This window comes from Terrapene carolina, unplaced genomic scaffold (genome assembly GCF_002925995.2).
Source record: "Terrapene carolina triunguis isolate 2854851 unplaced genomic scaffold, T_m_triunguis-2.0 Scaffold21, whole genome shotgun sequence".
Taxonomy (NCBI): domain Eukaryota; kingdom Metazoa; phylum Chordata; order Testudines; family Emydidae; genus Terrapene; species Terrapene triunguis.
Window position 1 is genome coordinate 1,700,470 of NW_020664372.1, and position 20,262 is coordinate 1,720,731.

Genomic DNA, 20,262 nt, shown 5'->3' on the forward strand with positions numbered 1-20,262 from the left:
AGATGGATTGTTGGCAGAGAAGTGGTTGAGAAGGCATATGATCTTCATTGAGTATCACATCTGCAAATGGAAAGGATGAACTGGGAACAAATGATGAACTGATGGAGGCAGTAGAAAATGGGAAAGAAATGAGGAAGGCAAGAGAGAGAAGGGAGCCTCAAGGGCAGGAGGCAAGTGAGGAAAGCTTAAAAAAAAGCAGGAAAGGTTTGGGAGAGAGGACAAATAATGGGAACAGGCTGGGGAATAGGTAACCAGAACATGTGAGACAAAAAAGGGCATGAAGTGAACAGAAGGGGGCGAGAGTTAGCAGGGAACAGGTTTCGATAATGTATATTGGAAAGGGTGAGGAAAGAGAACTGGGAGGAGCTATGTGTCAGCTGACTGGGAGTGGAGAAAAAAGGCTGGGGGAAAGAAAGTTGGGAAAGGAGAGATTTATAGGGGTAACAGATGCATTAGAGGGGAAAGAGGCATTAGATGCATTAGAGGGGAAAGAGGCAAGCAGAGAGGGAAAGAAAGTGGAGTGAAGAGAGAGATTTCTGAGGAAGAACAAAAAAATAAGGGAGTCAGTAAATTTCATTGTTTTCTTGTTTAACAAAAGGCCTGGTAACAAAACAGTATATAAAAGTTAAACATTTCTCTATATGGTACCTTTTTGTGTGGGATGAGGGGGTCTTGGGAGACCTGGTTGGGAGTTAGGCATAGGCATCTAGTGAACCTACAATATGCATGAAGAAGAGGATAACCTGCTTTATTATTTGTTAAAAATCAAAAACAAGAAAGAAAACACATAAAACCAGTGTTGACACCAGTTTTTAAAAAATGTTTAATATGACTGTGTGTCATTAGAAAATATATGTGTGTGTGTTTGAGGCCCATAGATTTCAGTCCTTATTGAAATCTAGACAAAAACGAAAAAGTGAATTAAAAGGAGTGTTAAGTATTATACCTGCTTTTAATTTCTTCTTCCAATTTTTGTGCTTTTACATTTTCCTGTTTTTTAAAATGTTTTTTCTTTCCCCTGTTGTTATGTAAAAGACCCACACAAACAACAGTGTGAAACTGACTAAAAGTCTATATAGGGCCAACAGTGAAAAGGATTGTGGACAAATGAACTGATCTCTCCCAGTTAAGGTAATCACAACAATGGCAAGTTTAAATAAATCAGGTTTAAATATGATTCTTAAGTTGACAATATCCTTTTATTAGGATCCAATTAACTGTCAACTTATTTTTAGAATAAGCAGCAATGATTTTTTTTATATTTTAACTTATTTTTATTTTTTGCCTAAGTTCTTGGCCTAAACTTTTCTAAAATTGCACTAGATATTTCAAAATTTGTATTAGTTTTATCTTGCTTCCCCATAGAATCCCCGTTTTGTTTGCCTAGCTCAGCATATTCAATATTGAAAATTTAAAAAAATAATGATTGTTGATAAAATGGCAATTGTACCATCCATACTACCAAGAGCTGGACTGGGATAGGGGTGGGAGGGAAGAGGCAGCAGAGGAAGTAGATTGGGACAAGAAGCCCGTGGGGAAGATTGGTACTGGGAAATATTAAGATGGGTGGATACTGGGAATGGCTGAGCAAGGGAGGCTGGGACTTAGAGGTGGGATGGGGTGGAAAATGGGGTCAGAATGGCACAGGAGGGAGACTGGGAGCCAATGCATGGAGGAGATACCCTGACATCAGACTAAGAGCCAGATGGAGGCGGGGATGCTGAGACTGAGATCAGGAGAGGATCCAGGGCAGGAGAACTGGGAATGGATGGGCCTGGAGACTGGGAAAAGGAGCCCGTGTGTGGGAGGAAAGAGATTGGGATTGGCTGGTGAAGGAGACTGGATATGGAGGGGAAAGGAAGACTAGGATGAGGAGCTGAGGCAGGGAGAGATAGGACTGGCAAAATGAGCCAGAGGGGACACGGGGAAAAGGGGTCAAGCGTGAGGGGAACAGGAAAGGGCTGCAGAGTGTCATTTAAAGTGTGTAGGGAGGTCAGATGGGTGGTGGTGGGAGTTGGGTCCTGCACCCAGGGGTAGGAGGCTCCAAGGGGCCTGCACTCACCCCACAATGGCTCCTGTCTCACAGGGCTAACCCATCCCCCTGTTCAGCCCATTGTCTCTCGCCACAGAGTGCAGCTGGGGCCCTCCCAATGCAATGCCCCACCCCTGCCCTCTTCCTGTCCCTGTCGCCACCGGAGCACCTGCTCCAAGCTGGGCTGTGGTGGGCCAGGTAGGGCCATGGCCTCAGTGCCCTCCCCAGGCTCTGCAGCCAATGGGAACAGGGCAAAAGTCTCTGTGACCACTAGAGAAAATTCCCCTCCAGAACCTGGAATTGAATCCAGGGGGGACACAAACCAATAATGTTTAGACAAATAATAATTGAATAATAAAAAAATAAATCAGATGTATTTAAATCAGATTTTTAAATTTCAATTAAATATGCATTTTAAAAAATAAATGCATTTAAAATTAAATTTGAATATGGCAATCTATGTTAAGACCTAAATTATTCATAATCTTAAAATAATTTAAATTAAATAAAAAAATACTGTTTAGTACTACATATTTGCTGCCATGTTTTAAAGAAAGTCTGATCACTGAACCAATGGTAGTTATTGGCTAAGTACCTGGAACCAGAGTTTGTTGAAATGCTAAGCCAGCTTTTGATAGCAGAACCCTCTTCTGCATGTAAAGAGAGATTTTTTTTTTCATTTCAGTTTATTCTACTAGTTCAGTTCAACTACACCTAGTTCAAAGTTAAAACAAAGTGGAAGTTGAAAAATCAGGAAAGCTTGTTTTCATCTTCCAATCTACTAGTAAAAACTAGGTTCTAAAATCTTGAAGGACATGGTGACTAGATATAATTAATTCAGTTCACTAACTACAGATAGTTCTTCCTTTGGTTAAGAAATCAGTTTTAAATTCCAAATATGTCCTGATAAACTTTTTTCAAAACTTTTTTCCTTATGGTTACAGCATATTTAAGCTAGTTTTATTTAATAAATAAATTTTAAATGCTGTTTTAGGGCATTTTAATTGATTTTGAATTTCCATCCAAATAGAGCTTGACACAAACCACAAAAAATAATCATCATCCAGTAAATAAGAAATACATCATTTGCCATTTTCTAAAATAACTAAAAATGTGAATATTAAGAATTTGAATAATTGTATGTTAAGGTATATAATTGCTTAAATAAATGTATATAGATATAGTGTATCCTTCTGGTTAACAAAAAGAAGCACCAAATGTAGTGCAAAGTTCATAGGTTCATAGATTCCAGAACACTATATTTAGAGCAAATCAACATGTTTTAATGGTTGTAAACCAACCTTTCTTTATGAATAAAACTAAATGTATAAATACAAAAAATTACTAAAATCTATTATTTAAATCAAAGTTTCCTGCATGTTAATTTACATTTTGATTAAAACTGGTGATTTAAATCAGTCCACCCTGATTGAATCCAAAATTCCTGACTCTCAACATTCCTCTGTGGTCAGTAAATATCTGTGAAACCTACTGGCAAAGTGTGCATTTCATTCTTCTCTTGTGGTAGGTCCACATAGATGATGACTACTACTACTATCAGCTAGCTCAGGTAGCGGTGGATCTGAAGCTTCCAACCCTGCTGATGAACCATGTGAGTGCTAATATGATGCCACATGATGGAATTTCTGTTGTTTCAGTTTGCTTTTTTAAAAGCCTAGGAAATTACACATAACCCTACCTTCTCCCTCCACCATTTAAATTAATGTTAAGGGTGCAAAGTCAAGTACTCAAAAGTTAGGAAATGCCAGAGTTAAGTGTATGCATTATAGTACAGTCTTTTATTACATGATCACATACTAGTTTTATCATGGGACTCCTTCATTCAGGATAGACAGTGTTCTGGGGAAGAGTCAATGTTCTGTACTAAAGCAGACTGTTATTTGTAGGACCTCAGCCTCGTTTATTGCAGAAGTTAGAAAGTGATAGGGAATTGCTGAAAGGAAAAGGATGGTCTCCTAATTAAAAAAAATGAATGCCACCCTGGAGAATAGGTTTCTATCCCCGCATCTGCCACGGAGTTCCTATATAATGTTGACAAGGCTCTTAAACTAAACTATTCACAGGTGGCCATTAATTATATGTTCTTCATTTTATGCATGCCCAACTTGATACCTGTGGGCTGAGCGCTCACAGCTACACCTCAAGTGAATGGAAGCTGAGCTTTGAACAGATAAAGTGCTAAGAAAAACTGGAGTACTCTAAAAAATCAGACACCATTGTCTCAAACTGGGCACCCAAATCTAGTGTACGCTTAGGCTACAGCTACACTAGCGTTTACAGGGGTGCAGCTGTACCAATACAGCTGTGCTGCTGTAAGCTCTCTAATATAGACTCTGTAAGCTGACAGGAGAGAGCTCTCCCATCCGCTTAACTATTTCAGCCTCCGTGAGCGGCAAAAGCTATGTTGGCAAGAGAAGCTCTCCCGAGGACATAGCACTGTCCACACTTGTGCTTACATCAGTAATTTATGTCACTCTGAAGGATGATTTATTTACTCCCCTGAGTGACACAAGTTATTCCGACATAAGCGAGTATAGTATAGACCAGGGGTCTGCAACCTTTCAGAAGTGGTGTGCCGAGTCTTTATTTATTCACTCTAATTTAAGGTTTCGCGTGCCAGTAATACATTTTAACCTTTTTAGAAGGTCTCTTTCTAGAAGTCTATAATATATAACTAAACTATTGTTGTATGTAAAGTAAATAAGGTTTCAAAATGTTTAGAAGCTTCATTTAAAATTAAATTAAAATGCAGAGCCCCTCAGACTGGTGGCCAGGACCCGGGCAGTGTGAGTGCCACTGAAAATCAGCTCACGTGCCGCCTTCGGCACACATGCCATAGGTTGCCTACCCCTGGTATAGACAGAGCCTAAAACTTTCTGTTCCTCAGCTCTCCATCTTTATAATGGGGATAATATAACCCCTTCCTCTCACAGGGGAGTTGTGAGGATAAATCTGTGAAGCACTCAGATTCTATATTGATAAGCATGACAGAGAAGCCACATGAGGAAATGAACAATTCTGTCTCCACAACAGGTTTTGAATAGTGTGCAGTAAATAAGATATGGGGTCACATGTTGCAAAAGGTGGATAACATAAAATATTGATTACCTGCTCTTTGAGTAAGTACTCTCCATTCTGTGCACTGAATGAGGCAAGGTTCAATGGAAAATACAGATTTTGATCATGTTAAAGACTGTATCATAATGCATACACACAACAGGGCCCAATTTAACTTGCACATGCAACTTTAACTGTGGCATTTCCTAACTTTTGAGTGCTTGACTTTGCAACCATAACTTTTAACATGTTTTTGTGTGTAATATGCATATACATTTCTGTAAGGACTTCCTGTCTGTTTTAAATTTGTTTGAACTTGTTGTATTAAATTAAGCTTTCTTGCCTTTTGAATATATTGCCAATGCCTTCTTTGTGGAAAGTTTGCCACAACCCTTTAGGGTTAGAAAAAGTGATTAAGAAACAGACAAAAAGATGTCAAATGATACAATTAAGATGATTGACTTTAAAATGCAAAATAAAGACAATTGAGAGAGAGAGATTACTGCAGCTAATCATTTTAGGCTTGCCTTTGAAAAATGCACCTTCATTTACAATTGAAAACAAATGCTATTTCTGTTGTTTAGTATTCATGTTGGTAGAGTTAGCTTACTGACTATAGATGACATTATAACATAAATGCTACCTTCAGAATTTGTTCTTTACTAATATCTTGCTGTTTGCAATATATATATTTAGCTCCACAGAGGAAGTAATATGGCTCCCTTTAGTATTCCAAGTATAAATTTACTCAGCAGATTCGTTTTATTAAAATGCAAATAATGGGATATGGAACATTTGGCAAATGAAAAATCCAAGAGGGGAATACACAGTTTTATTTATTGTTAATGTTTGGAGTAGCTTATTGAAACACACTTTGCAGTAACTGCCACTGAATATTAGCTATGAAGTTTTCAGCACACCTTGAATATTACCCATAGGTTAATCCAGGTTTTCATTGGTATGGTTAAAAGGCTCAGAGTGTTTCAAATATACCTTAAGAAACATTATTATCCTAGACGTGACTATACACATTCAAAAAAATGCATTCAGTGTGGCTAAGATTCAATCCAGCATAGTTTCAAATTAATTATTCCTCTTCACTCGCTTTATATAAACAGAATTGACCTGTTAATTTAAAGAAAATCTATCAGCACAGAATGAATTCTCTCTTATAAACAAGCAAGATGAACTTGACCTTGTTTGAACTTGTTTTGATGTGGCCCAGATGGTAAGCTACATGCTTGAATAAGAGGCTAAAGTGGAGGAAAAACTCATATAGTAAGATCTAGATTTATAGCCTTTTGCAAATGCCTACCTTGTATTGTCCTTTCAGCATCTGTTCTGCCCCCGCTGCGGTCAGCTTCTATCTCTGGGGTCAGAGAGTCTAGAAGCACAGAAAGGTAAGACTGACACATATTTCATTTGACTCCGATAGCCTTTTTTACAGCCTGTTGCTCCAATGCTGAATTACAATACAATCAACCTTTTTTTTTAATGTTGAACAATGACTGGAGGCCAGGACAATTTTTTTTAGACTGGGAAGATTAATGAGGAATAGATTTTTAAGCAGGGAGAAAAACAAAGAATTGACTTCTCAAGCTAATAACGTAAAATTGTTCTAGTTTGGGCATTCTCTCCAGTGAAGTAATATTTGCTCACACATACTGTACAAAAAAAGCATCACAACAACTAGAGAAGCAATTAAATGGAGGAAGACAAAAGGGAGTTTTGGCCCACTGCACCACAAAAATAATTGTGAGAAATATAACAACTTATTTCAGCACATGAATTGAGGAAAAGCAAAAAGCTGAATTCTTACCATTTAGGGCCCTGAGACTGTCTGTTGAAGTTGCCTGTTTCAATGTTTGTTCTGCTTGTTCCCGCCGCTTAGTCTCAAATTCAAGCGCTTCCTGCAATTTCCTCTTTGCCTTCTTTTCTTTCTTTAACCTTTTCTGAATTATTGCTGGGGGGGGGGAAATCACTGCGTTCACATTTGGTTCTGAGATTTTGGCTACACAGTTACTACTTATTATGGGTTCCTAAAAATAATATAGCTGGGTCACTATCATCTGTCTCCTCCCTTACCACTGATGCCACACCCCCAATTACTAGCAAGAAAGAGGGTGTGTAACACACTGACCCTAAATTCTGCAAAAAAGCACCCTGATCTTTGTTGCATGTCAGCACTGGATCCTGTAGTAAAGTGGAAATTAGGTAACTGATGGAAATGTATGGAAAAACATTAACAAAATAAAGGGTACTATGAAATTAAACATTAAGTTCCCAATCCTGGGAGCCCTCCGCACCCAGATATCCCTTCAGCTGGAGATCTGCATGTGATGGGCTTACAGAATTAGGCCTTAAAAGTACCACCCGATCAGCACTTTTACATAGAATTCAATACAAATCCTCATTTTCTAAATGTTTCTAACCAGCTCACATTCACAGGGTTTAAAACCAGTGTGTCACAGAACTCAGGGAGCCTGATTCCAGAACTGAGGTCTCTGGTGTAGCAGTGTAAAGTGCAATGAGTTCTGTTTACCAGTCCAAGCTACAACAAACCTCTGATGAAGTGAACAGTTCTGCAACACAACATATCTTGTGCAGCATCAACTACACAGAACAGTTTTTAGTATATACCACTAATAAATGAGAATAGATTTTATCATCTTATGTTATACAAAATTGAATGAAATACATCTTGAGTAGTTTCATGGTTTTAATATTTTCATTATAAATAGTTTGCAAGTGGCTTTAATAAATGAGAAGCAAACATCATGGCTGACACACTGTAGATGTGACCATAGCAGACAGAGACAGAATTAGCAAAGTCTTATTGTGTAGTTTCTCATAAAAGAGATATTATCCTAGTTTTACTACCTGATCAAACACTACACCCAGAGGAGTCACTAACTGGCCAACATACAGATTAGAAGGAAAGGATACAGTAAACAAGACCAAAAAAATAGCATCACTGTATTATATACAGTAGCAGCTCAGTTAACTGATGTTCCCAGAGACACCTGCAATATTTAGATCAGTGGGGATAAAGTAAACATAGGTTTCTGTCGCATTAACTCAATCAACAATAGGTAGACATTGGAGGAGGCTGCCTAACACTGAAGATCAGAAAAAATAGGATTCATATAAAGGGATATGAGCTGTACGTGACAGGGAACATATATTTATATTCCGTAGCTTTTACTTGTATCATACTAGAGACATTGTCTTGTGGACCTTCTCCGCTCCCATTAATGATTCCACTAATGTCTGTGCAACTTCTTTTCGGAAAGGACAATTGCTTACATGGAAAACTAATAGCAGAAAAGTCTACAGGTGTTTTTAAATGTCTTTAATGCAAAAATGTGTTCTTAAAATGATCTCCCTTGTTCTTCTCTCCTAGTCCGTTCTGTTCCTCTTACAGCAGAATGTAAGGCCACTCCTTCTCTTACATTATTAATTCTTAATTATTATTACTATTATAGGTATTACTATAGTGCCTAGGAGCCCCCATCATGGAACAGGACTCCATTGTGCTAGACAGAACAAAAAGATAGATTGCAAGCTCTTGGGGACAGAGACTAAGTATAAGACAAGAGACAACAGATGGATACAGAGAAATGGGGCCCTCCCTTCATTTTTTTGGCTTTACTGTGTACCACCACTAAGTGCCAAATCCCATACATCATACAGAAATAGAATTTAAGGCCAGAATGGACCACCAGATCCTCCTGCATATCACAGGCCACTAACACCACCCAGCACCCACATATTAAACCCAACAACTGAAATTAGACAAAATATTGCAGCCCACAGGAGACTAAACTATTATGTGTCACAGGGAGTGAAAAGGAGGGACCAGCATGCACCAGTGCCTGAGGCTCCTGCAATAGCAGGGAAATGCTTAAGTGAGATATACCCAGATAATCGTGGCAAGTGACCCACACCCACACACTGCAGAAGAAGGCAAAAAACTCCCAAGGTCACTGTCAATCTGACCTGGGGGAAATTCCTTCCTGACCCCATATAAGTTAGACCCAGAGCATGTGAGCCAACCAGCCAACCAAGCACCTGAGAGGGAGAATGACCAATACCCTAGCTGTCCATATCCAATGTCTCATCTTCAACTGTAGCCATCTCTGATGCTTCAAAGGAAGGAGACCAAAAATACCGCCCCCACCCCCCCCAGAATACACAGTGAGGTAAAAATCCCTTCCTGCCCCTTCCAGGTGACTGTTTGAAGCCCTGAAGCATGAGCTTTAGAAACATAAGATATAAACAGGAAGTGAGACCCTACCATCAAAAGCAACCCCATCCTACAAGCGCACTTATAAAACTGTTCCATTCTATCTTAAAACTAGTTATGTTGTTTGCCTCCACAACTCCTTTTGGAGGCTGTTCTAGAACCTCACCCTTCTGATGGTGAGAAACCTTCTTGTAAATTCCAGCCTGATTTTTTTCATGACCATCTTATACCCATTGGTTCTTGTACCAACACCATCCTTCAGCTTAAGTAGTTTTTCACTCTCCGATGTATTTCTAGAGAGCAATCATATCCCCTCATCCTTAGGCCCTGCTTCTTATACCAGGAAAAATAATGTCATTAGAGTGGTACAAAGTAGAAGAGTATGCAGTGGACAATGCTGACAATACAAGTCATTTTTTTCAGTACCTGGCACAAAATTGGGGACTATCATGTAGTTTTCCTCAGTGTCTAACTTGGAGAAATCACTTAACCCCTCTACTGTGTGTGAGTTTGCCTATCTGTAAAACAGGTATACTCTCTGTCTCGCAGAGGTATCACGAGTCATAGAACTGGCTAGTGTTTATAAAAAAATATTTGAGATCCACTAAAAAAAGTGATCTATATAGTATTAGTCATGTAATTGTACTGAATTAATATGCTAGTCAATAGTCATAGTGAAGACTCTATGCACACTCATGATTATTATTAATAGTTATTGCCTTCAATTATTTATTCTCCTCTTTTTAAAAGGGAAATTCATTGTGTTATAGTTGCACCCTCTAGTGGAGAGAGGCATGAAATAAGATTACAGTGATAGTAATGGGATTCAGTTTAGTTCAAGGTATAAAACTACTGATTTTGAATCCAAATGTCCTCTGTTCAAGCTGCTGCACAGAGATTTCTTATTTTATCAGCTGCAATTAACAGAGGAGAAGAAAGAGCTGGGGGTATTGGTCCATAATAGGATGACTAGGTTCTGCCAATGTGATACAGCCATGAACAAGGCTAATGCAATCCTAGGATGCATCAGGCGAGGTGTTTCCAGTAGAGACAGGGAAGTATTCTTACCATTATACAAGTGACTGGTGAGACCTCATCTGGAACACTGTGTGCATTTTTGGCCTCACATGTTTAAGAAAGATGAATTCAAATTGGAACAGGTGCAGAGAAGGGCTACTAGGATGATCAGAGGAATGGAGAACCTGCCTTATGAGAGGAGACTTAAGGAACTTGTCTCACTTAGCCTGATCAAATGAAAGCTGAGGCAAGACATGATTGCTCTCTATAAACACATCAGAGGGATAAACACCAGGGAGGGAAAGGAGTTATTTAAGTTAAGGGTCAATGTTGACACAAGAACAAATGGATATAAACTGGCCATCAATAAGTTTAAACTTGAAATTAGACAAAGGTTTCCCAACCATCGGAAGACCAAAGTTCTGGAACAGCCTTCCAAAGGGAGCACTGAGATAAAAAACCTAACTGACTTCAAGACTGAAGTTGGTAAATTTATGGAAGGGATGGGAAAATGAGACTGCCTACAATGGCATACGGCCCATCCATGACTGCTATTAGCAAATAATACCAATCACTAGAGATGGGGGAGGACTCTGAGTTACTACATAAAATTCTTTCCCAGGTATCTGGCGGATAGGTTTTGCCTACATGCTTGGAGTCTAACTGATTGCCATATTTGATATCAGCAAGGAATTTTCCTCCAGGTCAGGTTGGCAGAGACCCTGGAGATTTTTTGCCTTCCTCTGCAACCTGGGGCATCAGACACTTGTTGGTTTGAACTATAGTAAAGGGTGGATTCTCTTTAACTTGAAGTCTTTAAATCAAGATTTGAGGACTTCAGTAACTCAGCCAGGGCCTATGACTGGGGGCACTGGATGAGGTCAGGGCCGGTTCTAGGCACCAGCAAAGCAAGCAGGTGCTTGGGGCAGCAAATTTGCAGGGGCGCAAGAATCCAGCATGGGAGCTGAGAACCAACAGGGAGCCCTGGGAGCTGTAGTTCCTTGGTTAGCTCCCTGCCTATAGAGCCAGCCCTGGAGCAGGGAAAGAACTACATTTCCCAGCATTCCCTCGGCCGAAATTATCAGGAAAGGGAGGGGAAAGGAGTGTGGAACTGAAACCTCATGCTGCAGCTTGCTGTAAATGGTAGGGACAGAGCCACCTCTAGGTTTTCTGCCGCCCCCACCCCAGCCCTGGGCTCCCCCCGCCCACACCCCCTGCTGCCCCAGCTCTGGCCCCCACCTGCACCCCCCTGCTGCCCCAGCCTGGGCTCTTCCTCCCCCGCCCCCCGCACCCGCACCTCATGCCGCCCCAGCCCTGGGCTCTCCCCCAAAGAAAGAATTGGGTGGACTAAATGGACAGTGCACCTCTCTATCTGAAGCCTAGCAAGGCAGGTACGTGGATCCCACTAGAATTTAAAATGAAAAGTAAGGGAGGGGAGGCTCTACTAAACTGGGCAGTTTTAGATACAGTACCAGGCATGTAGGAGGATTTACACTTCTGAGCCATGGAAGCAGAAATTGACTTTTCTTTTCCCGAATTAGCTAATATTCCGAAAGGGAATCCAGCACCTGCCTTCCAGATTTGAACACCCTCAAAATTCAGAAGTGCTCAAGCTCAATTTGGGCAGCTGTTACTTCATTTCTCCCAAATCAAATATACTGATCCACTGTAACTTGCTGTAGAAAAAGTAGAATAAATTGAGCAAGAAATGCTTCCCAGTGGTTATTAGGACTGGAATTGCTATTTTCAACAGCCATTGCTTTTTTATTATTATTATTTTATTTTATTTTTAAGTTTTAGTTTTATTTGTTTAAAAGGAAGACAGTGATATTGCATTGGCACATTCCCCATATAAACAAAGAATGGAACAAAAGAATAATAAAGGCACCTCAACTTTTCCTCATTTATGTAGGACAGTCTTATAATATGCATCCAGATAGCCTTCAATCACACAAGCTGAAAATTGTTCCACTTTACTGCAGTTCTGTAACCATATGGGAACCAATCCTGTCTGTGATCTGTGCACATCCAAAATTCCTGTTGAATGACCCGCCCTGGGAGCGAGTTACCAGTGACCCAGGGCTGGGGCGGCAGGAGGGTGCAGGGGGGGCAGCCAAAATTTTTTTTGCTTGGGGCAGCAAAAAACCTAGAGCCGGCCCTGGATGAGGTACTGTAGCCTGCAATGTGCAGGAGGTCAGAATAGATTATCATGATGGTCCCTTCTTGCTTTAAAGTCTAGGGTTACGTCTCTATTGCAATAAAACACCCATGTCCGTCCATGCCATCTGACTGGGATTCACAGGGCTTGGGATGTGGAGCTAAAAACTGCAGTGTAGACATCCGGGCTCAGACTAGAGCCCTGGCTCTGGGACCATTAATTTGAATTAACTGGGTGCCCCACCTGGTAATGAACATAGTTTCTCAAAGCTCAATTTTATATCAAGCAACAAATCTATTCATTATCACTCTCATGCTTTTAATAATTAAATGAATGTTTTTAAACCTTAATTATATGTAGAAACAAAAGGGATTCAAGCAAAGAGCTGAAAACTGGGAGGGTCCTGAGTTCAAAGCCCACTGTGCAAAATCAGGCCAGTCACATAGCTTCCTCTATCAAATGAGGTAAAAAGAAGGGCTTTGCTCAAAACAAGATATTGTATTAGAATTAAACTTTCTTGAATAAATAAATTATAAAGAGGTTATGTCTGCTTATAAAAAAAACTCTGAGCGTTTGTAAAATACCTCTGTTCTTCTGTTCCACAGCCAGCTGTTTTTCAAGAGTTTCCCTCAGTTCTCGTTCCCTGAACAACTCCATCTTCAGCTCCGTCTTTTCCAGCTGGACCTGTTTCTCTTGAGCTCTGGCATTGTCTATGGCAACCTTTAATAGGCCCTGTTCAAAGATGAAGTTGAACATTGCAAAGTTTGGAAATGTAAAACAGCGGACATAATACATTAACTTCTGTTGTATTTTCTTGATTAGATATAAGAGATTTTAAGTATAAAATAATCCTGCTGCCAGGTCACGGTTATGTGGGTGCACATAACAGCCTAATAAGCCTTCCTATTATCAGCAGCACATTTTTACTGAAACACAGTCAAACAGGTGGACAAGCTATATGTAAAAACACATGGGGCCAAATTTTCAAAGGCACTCAACACATCCTTTGTGTATACTTGATATAAGTTACAGAGCTAGATTTATTCTTCCTGAAGATTAAAATGCAATGGTGTCACCCCACAACAGTGAGGGGCACCATTCCTAAAGGGGAGGTTGCCTCAAAGTTCCCTTTGGGCTTTCTTCCAGAAAGTGGCTTCTTTAATTTCTGCAATGACCTCCATATGAGCCTACCTGATGGGAGCTCAAGTAGGGATGTAATAAAGCAGCACATCACCAAGCTACCCTGCTCATTACTGTTATTATTAATAATAATGATATGTATTTAAATAGCCCCAGAGGTCCCAGCTGAGATCAGGTCCTGATTGTGCTAGGCATTCTACAGATACATACTGAGAGACAGTACCGGTCCCAAAGAGCCAGCTCCCTGGTCAGGCAAAGGACAAACTGCAAGCTTGTTCCACTAGGTTTCCCATTGTCAGAGTCTATCAAGACCTTCTTCAAATCCCTCTTTTAAACCCATTTTAACAGTCCATCCCATTTTCTTCTCAATGCTCCTCATACCCACTCTTACCTAAACTGTTGTCTCATATCTTGTCTAATTCAGGGCCTAATCCCTTATGGTATTATCACACAACTCCCACTGAAGTCTGTAAGAGTTGAGAGAACTCAGCACTTAATGGGAGGTCCTCCAATTGTAAAGTTCTCATGGCAGGGAACATGATGCACTTTATAGGCATGTATATTATGTTATTTGTGCACACAAATTTGTTTATGCATAAATTTGTTTATGCAGGCCACATTTTGAAAATCTCTATCAACCTAAAGATAACGAAATTGCATAACAATATGTTTAAAAGTTGTAATAGTCCTCTTGAAAAGAAGTTAAAAATGCTACCAAACAAAACTCTATCGGACTAAATATAAAATTAAATAGACATGTTCAAAATTAAGTACAGTTTAAAATAAAACAAAACAAAACAAACAAACACAAATAAATAAATGCAAATAGTGATAATAGACCCCTTCCAGAGTCTTATTTTTAATTTTTTAACATATATCTGGAATTTTTTCCCAATTTTTTAAAACAAGAAATAATTTTTCCTTCAGACAACCCAAACAGTTTTCACATGAAAGATACTTCTGAACCAACGAGAAATTCAAATGAGGCAGTAAACAAGAGGTTTTGTGTTTTTTTAAATCAATGTTCTCCTCTTACTTCAGCAAACGGTTGAAATCTAGAATATTCTCAACTCCTCCCATTTATCTCCGCCCAGAACATGCAAATCACCCAAATCACTCATAACCCCAAATCAGGTGAAATTATACAAAAAGTTTCCCCTTGATGCAAAATAAATAGACAAAGAATTTCTAAGGTGCAGACAACCCTCTCCCTCACTGTGACAATTCATCTTGTTTAACAATAAAATCTAGCAGCTAAGGCAACTGCCATCTTTACTCAATTCAGCAACATTCATGTACATGTTTCTTCTTCATCAGGAACAAACAATTAGTATCAAATGAAAGAGATCATTACATCAAGTGCCCTTTTAGATCACCCCAATTAAAACTTTAGTTTAGCTGTATTTTAATTCTAAGAAACCAAATTCTAATTTTCTGCTCTGATTGCTCTTGTTGACTTATCTTTGAAAGATGTACTGTCAGTGCAAAGCCTAGAGATTATTTAGCAAGATGCCAATGTTGGCACCACTTAATGTGTTGATTGGTTGTATTATCAGTAGCAGTTTAAAATAAATTACTATTACACTATCATTGTCCTTGGCTGACAAAACACAATATTTTGGTGTTCTTTAAATATGAAACAATCATTATGAATAAACATGGAGAATAATGCTAAATTGTAACGCTGATGTGTGTAATTTTATATTAAGAACCTGTGCAAAATATGAAGCTGCTAAGAGCATATTACATTTCCACTGAATTTCTGCATCACACCTCTCCTAAACCCTTTTTGGTTTTTTTTACACTTGCTGCTAATGTATCTAATGGCAATACATTACTTATTGCTGCTGATTATGTCTGAAAAATATTAGCTTTTTTTGGAGCCAAGACCCACTAGGGACTACTTATAAGCTATACAAAATTAAGTTCCATTTTTAGAAGTCAAATTAGTGCACATCAGTAGGCGTCCAATGTGAACAAAAATCTGCACTGGAGCCAAACTGATGCATATGCAAAAGTGCTGTTGCTGCCAATGACAGTTTTAATGCAAAAATACTGGAAACATTCAATATCTGCCTTTATTCAATGCAGCTGGGGGCTGGGAAAGGCAACTAATCAGTACAATATCTAAAAATCATCAAAACACCTTGGAGCCAACAACTGTAATAGTAATTTCAGAGTTGTGTGAAATCCTGCGAATTTTCCCAGTGGTTCATTTGCAAAAGACTACACAAAATAAAATATGTCCACCTTGGATTTGCTATGGGTAATCCTCTAGTCTGACAATATATCAGTTTGATGCCAAATATAATGTGAAATACAGTGCAACACAAGACATGAATTAAAAGAAAATATTTTTCGTTAGGGAAGGCCAGTTATTATGGAGGTTGGATAATGATAATTGTAGCGAACAAGCTCAGGTTCCATATTTGTTTTTAATACAGTATGAATGTAGTGAGGATAAACTGGAGCAAGACTTCTAACAGAGTATAATTCTTCTCCTTTAGGCCACTGTTAATACATTTTCTAACTTTAATGTAAAAATAGTAAGTGTTCACAAAGAATTGCTTTTTCTTCCTGGTGATTTATAAGCTACCACTATTTGGTTTAATTTTTTAAAAATATTTCCCAGTGATAAATTCTTCAAGAAAAATGCTCCAGCAAAAATTATTAGTTTAGGTTTCTTTCCTTTTCTAACTAATATGATCCTATCGGACAACTGAGTACATGATCTTGCAAGGACAGGCTACAATTCCCATCATATATATTGATCATAGTCTTAAGCCATAAGGCCAAAATCACCCATTATTGTTTTTCAGAAAGCACTAATATTGTGTTATCAATTCTGAAGCTGGCATAAACAAAAAATATATTACTCTTAAAAATAACATCCTTTTAGTAGAAACTAAAAGGCATGCAGAAGCTCTTTGTATCTATTCTCAGATCTGCTATGTTTTTTATGTAACATATCTTTCTTAGGATTAAATATGAAACAATTACACAAGAACACAATTAAGACAACCCACTAAATGATGGAAAATATAAAGTTGGAGTGTATACTCCATTCTTAACTTGTGGCATTGAGAATAGAGGTGTGTGAGCACCTGAGGCTTTATACTGACACACATGATTGCAGCAGAGGCTGGGTGAAGACAGTGAACAATTTATTGAAAGAACTTTGCTCCTTTTTTAGTCTGCAAATTATCCATGAACAGACCTTGATTTTTACATGTTTGTGCATTATTAAATATTATCCGATGAATGATTTACAAAATATATATCTGCCTTTGGATTGCTTGCTAACTATTCAACATGACTAATGCTTTGGGTATTGACTATTTGTAATTCACTATTTGCTCTTTTGAGTCGTAACCTAAGTCACATGACATTGTTTCTGTGCTCTTTCAATAGATGATACCCAAAAGAGCTTTCTTTGAATAACTCCAGGATGAATACATTGGCAAATGCATATTCGCACAAGTATATGTGACTTTCCCTGTCCATTAATATTCTTGGGAAGAAAATTTCACTCTTTTGAATTTTGCACAAAGCAAATAAAAAGGGCTGCAAAAACTGCTGAAGCAAAGCTGTGGCTTTTGTTTGATGTAACGCTTGCAAATATTTTTCTGCAGTATTCACTCATATTTATTTGCAGTGCAGAAAACTTCCAGGTTTATAGCTAGTCTTTTATTTTGTTTTCATAACTGAGTTTAATCTTCTCGTATATTTCTATTTTAATTGTATCAAGAGACTATTTAAAAGCCATTTTGTTCATCTTTAAAATGGATTCTTAACAAGAGTGCTACTGTATGCTACAGTTACAATCGAAAGTACTAAATATGGGGTGCAGAATCAGACCCTAAAGCTCAAAATAATATTACTATTACTGAAGATTATTACAATATTGTAATACAGCATTGCTGTGCGGCCACATCACTTAATTTAACTTTCAAAACATAGTTTCTAGTACTTTTGGTTGTGAAGGTATCTGTTTGAATGTGAACTGATGAAGAGCTGTCTTCCTATTTCTATACACCAAGACAAAAACATTAGCTATGACAGAGGAGTGAACTTCCCCATTCGTTACAATGCGATGGTTAATCTGGCACCCAATTAGAAATTTAAACATCAGCATTAATTTTACTGAGTATAATATCAGCAGAAGCATCACGATCCTATGCTTTAGCTAGTGTGTTTGATTCATTTGAAAAGATGTACATCAGAGGAGTGAGGTTACACATTTAAAGATCAAAATAATGTAATGTTCTATGTAATACTTTTGGATAAATCCTCACCCCTTCGACTGGCCCCTTTGCATGGCTTCTGAAGGAAAGCTGCCCACAGTAGGCATCTGAGGATTCCCTGGTGTAGGAGATATGGTGGAGGGGTAGGGGTATGTCTGTGATCCCTGCATGTGTAACAATAAAAGATTCATTGAGGCAGGGCTAGGATAGAATCGTGGTGCCTCTGAATTATGATTCCAGGATTAAGGGAGTACAGAAGTGAGTTAAATCATATTATCCCACCCCCTTCCTCGATCCTGCAACAAATGTTGCTTAGCTGCACCCAATGATTTTTCCCATGTATTCATTTATTGTTGATGGTCCTTAACATTGGAATTGGAGAGGGAGGACAAGAGGAAAGATCATTGAGGGATCCCTCTAAGAATAGAAACATGGAAAACAAAATGAAAAAGTATCAGAGGGGTAGCCATGTTAGTCTGTATCCACAAAAACAACGAGGAGTCCAGTGGCACCTTAAGGACTAACAGATTTATTTGGGCATAAACTTTCGTGGGTAAAAAAACAAATTTATGCCCAAATAAATCTGTTAATCTCCAGATTATGTCTTCCTATGTCTTTGTACAGTGCTTAGAACAATGGAGCATGTTATTGTTTATTTTATTATTGTTATAGCTATTTATTGTTTGCATTACAGCAGTAACTCTTCAGAACTGAACCCTTTTGTTCTAGGTGCTGCACAAACATGCAAGTAATTTATAAGAAGACAACACTAAGAAAAAAGTAACTTTTTTGTTAATTACTCCACAATGATGGAAATAATTAAACATTTTATTTATGTTTCTGCTAGAACTAAAAACAAAAAAACAAGATTAAAAATAAAGCTGCAGATTTAGAGAAACAGGATAAAACAAGTCGGCAAACTTCAGTGGCTGCTTTGATGAGAAGGCCTGCCTTACATTAATTTAAAATTATGGGCCAGTAGAGCTGCACTAATTTACATCAGCTCAGGGTCTGGCCTGTTTCTTTAAGTGTAATAGAGAAGACCTGGGTTCAGTTCCCTAGTCTCTAAACCCTTGTCTACAATACAATAATCACTGGGCTAGGAAATTATTTTTAAATATGTTTTCAGCTAGCATATTTTCCACCACAGTGTAGCCAGGGATTAATCCTAAAGAAAATGAGAGGGTGCCTCTGCCAGTGGGGTGAGTGAGAGAACTGATCAAATCCAAAAGAAGTCATGTCCAGCCTTCTTAGGATAATAGGCTGCTTGATATAATGTGGGGATTGGAGGTAAAAAATAGGGTCCCAGAATCGAAAAAGACATGAACAAAAGTCTGGATTCTTTGCATTGTGGGGTTTTTGTACCAGTCTACCACGGGTAACAACAACAACAACAAGTGAAATAATCTGAATTCTGCATTTTCTAAAAAAACAAATCTGAATGTAGTCTCAGAAAATTAATCCCTGGTCATATATCATATTCATACTCTCATATTCAATCATAAGATTAGTTAACCTGTTGATACTAAATGTTTTACTCATTAGTTTGCTGTCTAAAGACATCAAGCACACACATTTATAAAAAAAAGTTACTAAGAACTTTACTATACATCAGTGCTCAACTCGAATATTTATCCTCTGTATTTATTTGCTGCCTATTTTTACTTACTGTGTGTCTTAGTGTGAAACAAAAGAAGTGCATTCTTTTCATTCTTTGCAACTTTGTTAGAGATATTTACCTTGTATTATAGAAATATATTTTTTTCTGTTTTATAAAGCGTAGGAGGCTCCAAAGTCAAAAATACCATGTTTCACATAACTGCGCACTCAAATCATTCATGTGCAAATAATAACACTTAGCTCTTATATAATAACACTTTTTGTTCATAGATCTCAAGGCTCTTCTCAAAGGACGAGGGTAAGTATCATCATTCCCACTTTACAGATTGGGAAACTGAGGCACAATAGAGGTCATACGACAGCTCAGTGGTAGTCCCAGAAGTAGAATCCAGATTTCCTGACTCCTAGACCTGGACCCAGTCTTCTGGACTATGCTGCTTCTTAAATGCATTTTAACCAACATCCTCTCCTCAGTACAACATCTGTGGATTACAGGGAAAGAAGTCATCCTCCCCCACACACCGTGGACTGGCAATGGAGTTGCTCCATAGACACTATTCCAGTGTAAAGATAGAAGTAGTTTCTGCTATGCATATGCAGGGGAAAGGACTGGAGGAGACGCATAGCAGTGTATACTCTGGCAGAGATACTGCCTGGTTTTTGCCCTTTTGTATTTCTACTGACCAACTGTGTGTTGATGCACAATGAGGGGGCTGGCCATCAACTG

General features: G+C 38.5%; 1 protein-coding gene across 1 annotated transcript in view; it reads right to left on the reverse strand.

Moving 5' to 3' along the window:
• The window catches only part of DACH1 (dachshund family transcription factor 1), a 460,057-nt gene that overhangs the window by 34,090 nt on the left and 405,705 nt on the right, over positions 1-20,262 (reverse strand). The window contains exons 9-11 of the mRNA XM_029912724.1: positions 13,116-13,263; positions 6,930-7,073; positions 6,426-6,494 (exon numbers count right to left, since the gene is read on the reverse strand). Coding sequence (XP_029768584.1) covers positions 6,426-6,494; positions 6,930-7,073; positions 13,116-13,263 — 361 coding nt within the window. The remainder of the gene's footprint in view (positions 1-6,425; positions 6,495-6,929; positions 7,074-13,115; positions 13,264-20,262) is intronic.